The 12006-nt window shown below is 43.5% G+C and overlaps 1 protein-coding gene across 3 annotated transcripts in view; it reads left to right on the top strand.

The window, feature by feature from the left end:
* Positions 1–12006, top strand: part of psd2 (pleckstrin and Sec7 domain containing 2) — a 46035-nt gene that overhangs the window by 24223 nt on the left and 9806 nt on the right. For all 3 annotated transcript variants that reach the window (XM_054597001.1, XM_054596999.1, XM_054597000.1), the window contains one exon: positions 11779–11976. In XM_054597001.1, coding sequence (XP_054452976.1) covers positions 11779–11976 — 198 coding nt within the window. The remainder of the gene's footprint in view (positions 1–11778; positions 11977–12006) is intronic.

Here is a 12006-nt window from a genome sequence, read left to right as displayed (position 1 = left end):
CTCTCCTCAACCACTTCGCTTGAAGCGGACTTGCACAGTAGGGAGCGATAACCTCAGTGCTGTCAAATTACACAAGGTTTATGCACGACAAAAGACCTTCTTTGAGCAGAAACTGAGTTTGTAGGACTGGTGTGGTGGTTTTTATATGCGAGATAAGCACTTGACATTTTTACAGTAGCATGGAAATAAGATACAGGGTGCCTGTCGGTATAAAGAATCCCTTTGATGAACTGAGCATCCTTCACTTCGTCTCAGATAGCCCCGCTGATATTTATGACAATGCTGAGAATTTGCACTCTAACTCATCCACTCTGTCCATCATTTGCATAGACCCCAAGGAATTGTTGGGGATACAGCAACAGCTGACGGCACTCTTTTACATTTAATTACCTTAATAGCACTAAAGAGGGTTGAGGAAGACCGGGCAGAGCCACTGAAGGGGGGGAGGTGCAAACAGGAACCATATGGGAAAACCCATGTAACCTGAACTATAGATCTGGCTGGCTGACTCGTTTACAATCCCTGTGGCTGGTTCTCCAGTTCTGCCCTCCCCTGAACAGTTTCATTTACAAAACCTTCTGGCATGCCAAATAGATGCACTAAGACCTCCGACGTGATCAGCTCAGGTAACCGCTGGGATTTGTTCTCAGACTCTCCCGGTGCTTTCGCAGCTCCGTACGAGTTATAGGATGAACTGAGGATTTAAGATGTCGACTCTACTTCTCTTACTCCCCTCTCTCTCTCTCTCTCTCTCTCTCTCTCGCCCGTCGTCTACAGATGTTGTCCTTTAAGCACGGCCTTGCTTCCTGACCACCAGAGCCAAACTGAATGAGCTATTGTTTATGTCATGACATCATCGTCTTCAGCTTTCCTCTGCCCAGCAGGGTCTCAGTGTGTGTGTGTGTGTGTGTGTGTGTGTGTGTGTGTGTGTGTGTGTGTGTGTGTGTGTGTGTGTGTGTGTGTGTGTGTGTGTGTGTGTGTGTGTGTGTGTGTGTGTGTGTGTGTGTGTGTGTGTGTGTGTGTGTGTGTGATTTTGTGCTCCAAGCTAGCCAGCTTGCCAGACATTTGAGCACTTAAATCTAGAGTGGATACATCTGCTAGTCGGTCTTAAAGGGATATTTTTAAGCTTTAAAGACACTCCCAGTAACTAATTTATGATCAACTAGAAGTCATTGACGTCCATTCAACTTTAGTTCTGCAGGAGATAGAAGCATTGGCAATTCAATGCATGTCAATGGCGGTAAAAGCCATTACTCTGAGAGTTGAAGTACAGTACAGAGTTTTTTGTAATATTCTCTAGAGGCAGAACGCCTGATTTGAAAAGAATTGCTTTTCAGCCCAATTGAATTGAAGTAGCTTGAAGTAGCACGGCTAAAAATGCTAATAATGAAAACAACATAGCCCCATTTTTTTTAATGGAATCTTGAGAACACACAGCTCACAGTGAGCAGACAGACAGGCTATTATCATTTTAAAATTCACATCTTAAAAGCTTTTTATGATTCACAACGTCTCTAAAAACGGGCGCATGTCAAGGAAAAACAATTACCAACACAAGCTGTGAAGGCTGCTGCATTATCTCATCCATTTCTTCTTCTCTCTCCTTCACTCTGTCACTCCATCTCTTTGTTAGCTCCATCTCACCTCTCGTCTCTTTATTCATTTCCCCACTTTATCTGTCCCATCTCACTTTATCTCATGTCCCACCCTCTTCCTTTCTTCTTTGCATCACCTCCTCTTCCATTTCCTCTACAGTGCTCTCCTGCTGCTGCTTCATATCTTCCATTCCTCTCTCCTCTCCCTACCTCTATTCTTCCCGGTGGGTAGCCACGGAATTGGAGCAGTTTCACATTTTGGCATTTCGGGTGTCACGGACAGCTAGTCTTTTTCACTGCAGGGTAGAGCAGCTGCAAAGCAATGGATAAAAAAAATGGCTAGTTAATCAGTCAGCCAGTCAGTCAGCTTGGCAGACATTTGGTCGTTCCATGGGCCAGTCAGTCCATTTATCAAGATATATTCTGTTTGCTAATAGATAGAACTGCTCAAATAATCTTTCCGTTCACAGCGGCAGAGCATAGCACTACTCGATATACACGAAAACTACACTAAGAGTCTCCAGCCTCGTTACATGCTAACATTAGCGTGCTAACATTAGCGTGCTAACATGCGCACAACGACAATGCTAACATGCTGATGTTTAGCAACTATATGTTTGAACAATTTCGCTATCTTAGTTTGGCATGTTAGCATGCTAACATTAGCTAATTAGCAAGTACAGCTGAGGTGGATGGTGAAGTCATTAGTTTTGCCAATATTTAGTCATAAACTAAAGAACTGGAAAACTGTATTACCAAAGTTTCATTACCATTATCCTCTTAACATTATTCATTTAGTAATATAAAAGTGTGGGACCTAAAGACTAATATTGCAAGTGTTAATCGAGACTTACAAACTATTCTTTTTCTGGATTCACAGATACCTAAGTGTCTATGAACAAAGAGTGAGAAAGAAAGAATGACAAACTAGTGGAAGAGACAGAGAGTGGTGTATCTCTCCGGGAAAACATTGGCATGCAGCGTAAAGCAGTTGCATCACCATATGTGTCCCAAAACACTGCATAAACTCTGTTAGCAAGTCATAAATCAGTTGTACACATGCCTAACACGCCCTTCATGAATGCAACTGGAACACTTACTGTTTCTTATTTTTTAATGTGATCTTATTTAACAGATTATAAACAGTTTATATTATAGAGTGCATCGGTGCAAAGACACACCACTGGCTCACTGTTTTTCACTGAATGAAAATATTCAAATTGATTCAGATGGCTTTCAAGCCTCGCGTCAATGTTTTTGACAGCCTCAGCGCATACGGACTCTGTGCAAAATTCAGGCTTCAACTTCCATAACAGACAGGGCTTTGATGACGCCCCGGGCAGTGAGAAAGCAACCTAATCTCACCTCAGCCAAACTCTCCCCGTAGATCCTCTCCCTGCTACTGCTGATTATTCCAACATCAGTGGATGAAGGAAGTAAAGTCAGCAGCCGGCCACAGGGATGTAGGAAACATTGGCAAGTATTGCAGATGCGGTAGACAAGCCATCCAACACATGGAAATAAGAAGTGAAGTTTTTTTTTTTTTTTCAAGCAGTAAGTGATGGTTTTGCACCAATGTCATAGTCAGTGAACCTGCTCGTTAGCTCTCAGGCTTTTCAGTCAGTCAGTCGATCAGGTTGTGTTTTAGACTGCACTGTCAATCCCATTTGGTCATTTCATTAGATAGTCAATCATTCTGTTACTGTAACAGTTGTGCCCCTCTGTGGGGACCATCATTGAGGTTGAAGCTTAACCTTAATCCATAGAGGCTGCTGAGAGAACACACACTCTCTCTCTCTCTCTCTCTCTCTCTCTCTCTCTCTCTCTCTCTCTCTCACTTTTTCTGTCAAGCAGCGTACTAGTGTCCATAGCCAGCTAGAACTAAACAGTGTTGCCAACCAGTTGAATGCTGCTTATGTGTTAATGCAACATGTGGTGTAGCACTCACGCACACAAACAAGGACACACAGAGAAATGCTTCAGAGAAATACTGATATGCATATGCCATTTAAATTATGCAAAGTTAGGCACAAACCCATATTCAAAGGGGCATACGATGGGACGTGATAACAAGGGTGTCTCTTCACTCATGCATACTTTTTTTTAACTTGTATGACAAACGTGCAGCATCTCGGGCTTAACATTAACATGCACGGTGTTTCTAAATGTATCCGTTTGGGAAACGTGCTGCTGAGTGTGTGTTCCCTCCCCCTAGCTCACAAGCCCACCAGATCTAAGCCCGAGCAGAGCAGATAAAAGCCAGTCGTAGTTGTTTTTATATCAGAGACGCAGCTCTGCCGCGTGGACTAATCTCTTTCATACACACTGTGGAGTGGAGAGACGCACACACGTGAAAATAAAAGACACACGGGCTGAGCAGCATGCGAGCGTAAACAAAAAATGAGCATAATGCTCGTACATTCTTAGGCTCGCTGAGAGCTTTCATATCTTTCGCACTCTGAATCTTTCCCTATTCCTGTTTCTCACTTGCACACCACACACACACACACACACAGGATGTCATTTTGGAAATAAAACCCTTTGCGTGGTTCTATAGTGCTGCTGAAACATCCTGCAGATTATCCTTCCCTGGCTCTCAGTCAGCCAGTGATATGGTTACACAAACACACAAAGTCACACACGCAGACATAAATGTACGTGTGCGCACTTTTGCAACACAAGCAGTAATGCATACAAATTCTGTCTTTCACCCTCTCACCACAGACGCACACACTAACTGAATCATTTCAGCACCGACAGATTTATCCCCCTTCTATTTATAGCTCAACTCTGTTTTATGACACATCCCACAGTCTTACTGTACCAATGGCTGTTTTGGCTGAATGGGGTTCTTCAAACCACAGGCGTCTCTACTCTGAGCCGTCGTCATGTATGTGTTGAGTGCAAAGCGAGCCAGGCTCTACAAAATAATTGTGGGTTTTTTTTCCTCCTCTTTGAATCCGGTGTTCATTCTAAATGATCCTGTAGTTGTTGTCGTATGGAGCTGTTCAGTGTTTCACCAAACACAATCCCACACCTGAACACAATTAGTCTCACCCAGCCAAAAGAGGTCACCGTTGTCCATTGTCTGCCGCTGAGTAGGTGTTTTTTTGGGTCTTGTGTGTTTACGTATGTGCAAGAAAGAGATAGAGGGGAAAACAAAACATAACCACAATATTGTGCCCAGAGCTGTAAAGTAACTAATTACATTTAATGAGATACATTAATGGTTATACATAATGGCTTGTATTTCTTGCATAACAATAATGATAAATGTATAAATTTCGATATAAGATTTTTACGCTTTATTTTTACTTTAAGTGTCTTTGATACAAGTATTTATTTGGGGTCAGTCTATACTGATGTGATATTATATTATTGTCTTAAATATATTTATTTATGTAACTCTATATGTAATGTGTTTGTGTGTTGTTGTTTTTTTTGAGGACATTCTGGAAATAAGTTTCCTTAAAGCCAGACGGCTGCAATGGTTAAATTCCACAGGTTCTTGTCTGTCTTGTAGATCCATAAATGAAAAAAAAGGATTTACGTATTACTTAAGTTATAAAAGCCATTTCAAAGTACACTGACTTGGTTGTCATTATATAATCGTTTTTTAAATTGACAATCTTTAAGGCTGTAGTATAAACTACAGAATAAGGTTTGTTGATATTAATCAATAGTCGTTGATGATATCACAATTACAAAACTTTTCATTCGGGGCAGGTTGCGGTGCAGCAGGCTAAACAAGGTAGTCCAAACGTCCCCCTGCCCAGCAACGTTTTCCAGCTCCTTGCGGATCTTGAGGAGTTCCCAGATGAGATATATAATCTGAAAACCTCCGACAGAAGGCATCCAGGAGACATCCTGATCAGAAGCCTGAACCACTCAGAGAGCAGCGGGTCTACCCAGAGCTCCCTCATGAGGTCTGAGCTCCCTACAGAGATCCAGTAGTAAATTGAAATCTTTGCCTTCCTGCTCAGGTCCCCCTTCACCACAATGGCCTGGTACAACAAACACCTGCAGCACTACTGACACTGCAAACATTTGCCTGTTCCTCTCACTCTCCATTTCCCCCTACTCTTGAAGAAGACCCTGGGATATTTGAACTCCTTCACTTGGGGCAGCCACTCACTCCAATTGTTTTCTGGGGAGATTGAGAACCATGGTCCCAGACTTGGAGGTGCACACTTTCATCCCAGAGGCTACGCACTCTACAGCAACCCCAGCCCCCCCGTGTGTGCTGAAGTCGAGGCCTGGATGAAGTCAACAGGACCACATCGTCTGCAAAGAGGCAATTGTGAGATCCCAGAATCGGAAACCCTTCTCCCTCTGGCTACGCATTAAGATCCTATCCAGAAAATAACAAACGCAGTCGTGACAAGGGGAAAACCCAGATGGAGCCCAAAACCCAACACGTTTCTCTTCCTGCCAAGAAAAAGGACACAGCTCTTCACCCCCACACGACTCTCAGGGGGATATGGTCGAAAGCCTTCCCAAAAATGTCCAAAAAACACACATAGTCCTTGTGCGATTTCTTTTTCTTCAGTTTTGTGTTAATTTGTTTCTAAGACACAGCTAGATGGATCACAACTGGACGACTGCCTGAACTACTTTTTGACTCTATCTTTGGCATTGTGACAGTACGGCTGACTGATTTAGGAGTGCAAAATAAGGTCCCCTTTTAATAGGCTGCATATGTTAGTGAGGAGCACTTCTGTCCGGCTGCTAAAAATACTTTATCCGTTTGTCCCACGTGCTGACTTGCCATGAAAACGTCACATCTCTTCTACAACAGTTTTATAAACTCTGCTGTCTGTGAAAAAAATCCACGTTGTGTCAATGACGAAGTTTATCCATGAGTCACGGTTCTTAGCCGTTCAAAAAACTTTTCTGCGGTGTGTGTTGGTCTTAAAGAGCATGCTGTCTCAGTGCTGATTGTACTACAGTGTTATTGTTGTCGTCAAGGAAATTTACTCATTGTCGTCTGTACCTAGAGCCCGGTTGCACTGAATCTCGTGGAGTGCTTTCCTGTCCAAATCGCAAATTGAACTTCTTCCAGGGTTACGTCTCTATTCTCATCTGCGATCCCATCCCCCAAATCTTGTACTTTTGACCCCGACAGCTGCCTCTCTGTACTCTGTACTGTATTTTTCTATTGTTCTTCTTTCCACCAGATGAGAAAGAGGAAGGAGGGATTTAGATGGAGAGGTTAGCATGCAGGGATGTGTCAGTGTCTCTTATAAAAACCTGTGTGTGTGTGTGTGTGGTCGTCGTGGGAGCATAACCCATCACATAGGGTGTGTGTGTGTAAACCCTGATATTACCGTACAATACTTACAGAGGTCATACAAATGAGTCAGTCAGAAACCTTGGAAAAGTACATCTATGCTTATTTTACTATTTATATCCTGCCCTGTAATATTTCAGCTCAACACCTAATCTGGCGTCCTCATTTTACAATAAAAATAGGAAGTATTTGATTCAGGGCCAGATCAGTGTTGAGCTAGTTCTTTTTTTTAATTCCTAGAGTTGCTTCACTGTGTCTTGCATCCTGTGGTTGCTGAGCCATACTGAACACAACACACTGGAGGAGGAATGCACAGAAATAACCACAAACAAAATGCCTCCATGCTGCACTGCTTAGTGAACCGAGTCCAAACACGGGACGTCCCGCTCACGTTGAACCGATCTGCCGGCTCCAGAGCCTTTCACTTAACTTGCAGAGGAAGTAGTGCTGGATGGGACACACAGGGCCATTGTAACGCCACCGCTAGGAACGGTGTAATCCATCAGGAAAAGTCTGTCTCGTTTGCTCCACCCCCCAACATCCTCTCCTCCGCGGAGCTCCCAGACAGCCAACAAACTTGCAAAAGGAAAGAAACCAAACCCCTCTGAACACACATTCCTGTTGTGTTGACACTGAAGTGAAGTAACGCTACAGTGTATCCCATCACCCCGAGCAGGCTGTTATTATCTGTGCCCTGACTTCCGCTCTGAAGCACCCTGATTTGACTCGGGAGTGAAATAACAAACCGGGGCCGATGCGGATCTCACCGACGACTGGACGATGAGGCGGTCGGACCTCCGAGCGCCGTTAACCGCTGATCTCCAAATAACCGAGAGACGATGTGGAAAGAGGAATATGATGTTCACTTCGACTTTCTGCTGCAGCTCCTGTGAGTTTGAGATTTGTACAGATCAGAGACTGGATGTTAAGATTGAACGTCCACATGGGTGTGAACGTTCACATTATGCTGCGTGGCAAAGTGGAAATAGTGAATCACTGTGAATCACGTTTACTACTACTATGGTACTTCTGCAGGGACTTAGTTATGATCCCAAATAATTGGGATTTTTTTTTTTTTTTTTTTTTTTTTTTTTTTTTTTTAATCTCACGTGGTATTCCTTTAGGGACTTTTAAGTGCCTGCTAATGAATGTAGTGGATTAAGAGAATTTGGCAGGAGTTTACCATAAATTAGCATATTATCTTTTTCTTATATTTTAAAATGGCATGCAAGAGTTATGAGATTTCTGTAGTTGCTATGGATACAATGTGATATGTGAGGATAGGGCGCAAACTCAAAAATATTCAATTTACAAATTGTATAAAAAGGATGAAATTGCACAACAAATCCTCATGTTATAAACACTGGAATGACTGAAATTTATAATCAATACGTTTTTTTTTCCAGCGACTAATGAGTTGATGGATTATTGTTTTAGCTCTAACTGAAGTATTCATTAAAGATCTGTTGCTTTAGCCCACATGAAGGATGCTTAATAGCTCTACACTGTTATGTTCACATCTGACTTGTACTTTGAGCTGTGGCTGGTAAATAACGTCAATAACAGCAACTTGTTACACCTCATGGCCACAGTTGATGACCCAACAGTGTCAATAATAGTGTGAAAAACAGAATGTGCAAGTACTGTGGATACATGGATATTGTCTCCGTTTTTGCGGTCGGAGGTGTCTTTGTTGCTTGTTTTACATTTAAGAGTCTGATATTGCAACAGCGTTTTTAGCTGTGAGATTGTATCAACAAGCCCCAACAGATGATCTGACTGATCCGCATGCACAAAACACACACAATATGTTTGTGTTCCCTTAATATGTCTACCTAGGTTAGCCATTGATCAGAGTAATGTGAAAATGAAAGAAAAGTCTGTGAAATATCAGAATTTCATAATCCAGTTTATCCTGTAATAGATGATTACCCTCTTAGATGATGATATTAGCTAGAAGTTGCTCACACACACACACACACACACACACACACACACACACACACACACACACACTACATGCAGACTACATGCAGACACACCTTTAGGTGTGGGTTCGGGCAGTGCACAGCCACAGAGATTAGCATGTGAGTCACTGGCATGCACCATCACGCTCTCTAGCTCTGACACAGTCAGACTTCGTGGCGTTCACAGTGGATGAATGTGTGGCCTGGGGATACAGAATTGTGCCTTTTTAGATCGACTGTGTGCCATTTGGCCCTCAGTGATGCCAAGTATATCCGGCAAAAAAGGCCTGCACCAAATATCTGACACTTCATGTTGTGTCTCTCTCACTGTTATTTTGTGTGTGTGTGTGTGTGTGTGTGTGTGTGTTGGTTCAATTATTGTCAGACACCAGTGAATTGGGGGAACCCGCCATCGTTTTGGCCCCATGACTGATATGAGCTTTGAATGATTTATGAGGTCCCTCTGCGTCGAGTGAATTAATTCGGTCAGACAAGCGAAAGCAATTTCACTGCAAGCACCAGGCTAGATATTGTTTTGATGGTTTACCGCAGACTCATTTTTATTTTGTGTCCATATGTGTGTCTTTTATCTTTATCCATTTTCAACCAAAGGGGGGGCGGGGGGTTCCTGTGACTTTCCCAGGCTAGGTTGGATACGTAGTCCATTGGGCAGAATCCTGGTCTGCCCAGAGGTCTCCTCCCTGTTGGACATGTCCAGAATACCTCCGTAGGGAGACGTACAGGAAGCTTTTTAATCAGATCGCCAAACCACCTCGACTGGCTCCTTCCAAAACTGGTTTAACTCCTTCCGGATACACAAACTCTCCCACCCTGTCCCTGAGGGTGAGCTTATGCACCCTGCAAACAAAAAACACTTTGATCCGTCTGAATCTGAAATCTCGTTGTCATTCTTGGCAGCGACGCTTTTGCCGAGATAAGGTGGAAGAGTTGGCATGACCCGCCTCATTGTGGCGGATGGTTTATTTGCTCCCGTGACCCTGGGAGCTGTGTCGTCGTGGGCAATTGCTCCATGTAGTGTCTCCCGAAACAAACTGGTCCAAGGTCAGAGGCTAGATGAAGAGTGATACTAAGTGCCTAATGAATCAGTCAAGCCAGGAGAGTGACCTTGCCTGGAGCAGGGAAACCAGGGGTGTAGTCAGCCATTAAGCGAGGGGAGTGGAGTGGAGTGCAGGGCACTGGTTGCTGTTGCTGTTTATTTGTTTGTTCCCCTCTGTCCCATGCAACGCAACATTGTGGTAGACACACGTAAGACAGTCTACAATCCCTTTACTAGCACAGGGCACTCGGCTTCCGCAGTAACCACGGTAACCAGCAAGTCCCTTACGACATCAGCGTGTAATGTATTGAATTTGTCACGGTAACGCAATTGGGCTGATCTGATTATGCAAAAAAACATCTGAATCATCTGGCGAGAATGCTGACGGTGCCAGGCAGATGCGCACACAGACAGGAAATGAGGAGATGGCATTTACACTGATGCAGGCTCTTTCCTAAGAATTAAAACTAATGTAATTTGCTGATTTCTATTAATACGCCACAATAGTGCAATTTATGTTTGTTCCTTTGGGCATGGATGGTATTCAATGTTGTGTTACTTTGCTCTAATATCAGATGTTTCATCTGTAAGCTTGTGATCAAAACCAAAGCATCAGCACTGGCTGTTTACAGAACTATAAAAAAGGCTAATTAGCTCCCCACTGATGGACTCTGGTGTGGAGCAAAGTATTTAGTGCATTACAGTACAGTGGAACAAACTCAATATCTTAAATATACGACCTCAGTAAGTTCATAAATAATTAAGTAGGGCACTAATTAATCATTGAATCACTCTCTGTTCTCCTGACGACACTAACGGTTATAAAGAGTGTGAGTCCTTGGCCTGATCAGTTCATCAACCTGTGTCCCTGAGCAAGACACTGCATCCTAGTCTGCAGCGATGGCCTTATTTCTGAATGTTAAGTCAGCTGTTAGTTGAGTCAGCCGTTATTGGCTCTACAAACATCATTTACATTTCGGTTCAAGTTCGGTACATTTAACTTTCCAATGCACTTCAGTTTAAGCTAATACCATATTATAATGTCAAAGTACATCCCGGCGAAGGATTTTAGCTTCAAATCGGGTACGTGGTGTTCACAGATCATTCATGCAGACTTTGCAAGTCATTACTTGACAATGAAAGCTGCGTGCTCACTCTTTGTGTCTTCGACTGTTTGGCAGCTTGTCTCATTTTTTTCTTAACTTTAAATACTCCTGCAGGGATTATTGAGTACATTCAGTCTCCTGCAGGGACACACTGCTTCACAATAACACAGATACACCCATTAACAGCTGGGATCGGCAGCCTGCCGATGGACAACTTACTCGTTCAGTTGAGTGTTTTGCTCGAGGGCAAAGTCACCGCAGCTGTTTTAGCCAGAGAGAGCGTCACTCTACGGACCTTTTTTATAAATGAAAAACTCACTTCTCTAACGCCCAGGCTACATGTGCCTGAAGAGTAGAGTTGAGCTTTTAGTTTGTATATTACAGCACTTTAATTCAAATCATGTTAGAGGTCAAGAGTCAGTGATCAGCTGAGCTTTTTTAGAAGACATTGGGGCAGATGGAAGCTGCTTCAGCATTATAATCAACCTTTGGATTCACTGCATTAAAACGGGACATTAAGTGACAGAGAAACTGGGTCAATGTCATCACAAGTCATTTAAACCTCATTTGACTTTTGCTTGTGTCTTTGTGAGCATATGTTAACCTAATTGAGTTTTTTCTTTCCTCTGTCTAGCTTGAAGTGAGTGGGCGTGCAACGACGGACATGTGCTCCTTTCATTAACCTAGGCACCTGCTTGATTTTGTGTGTGTGTGTGTGTGTGTGTGTGTGCGTGCGTGCGTGCGTATATGTTCTCTCCAACAGCGATGCCAACCTCACAGACGTGCCATCTGACTCAGAGGAGTGCGATTTGGGCAGTCTGGAGCGCTTGGAGCGCGGCAGCACCGACACTCTCGCCAATGGCTGCCGAGCCGACTGCGAGGCCGCCAAGAGGCTGGCCAAGCGCCTCTATCACCTCGAGGGCTTCAAACGCTGCGATGTGGCCAGACACCTGGGAAAGAAGTGAGCAGATCCACACACACACACACACAC

Source organism: Anoplopoma fimbria, chromosome 4, assembly GCF_027596085.1.
Source record: "Anoplopoma fimbria isolate UVic2021 breed Golden Eagle Sablefish chromosome 4, Afim_UVic_2022, whole genome shotgun sequence".
In the NCBI taxonomy this organism is placed as follows: Eukaryota; Metazoa; Chordata; class Actinopteri; order Perciformes; family Anoplopomatidae; genus Anoplopoma; species Anoplopoma fimbria.
Note: the sequence above shows the minus strand (reverse complement) of the source record. Positions and strands in the feature narration are given on the sequence as shown.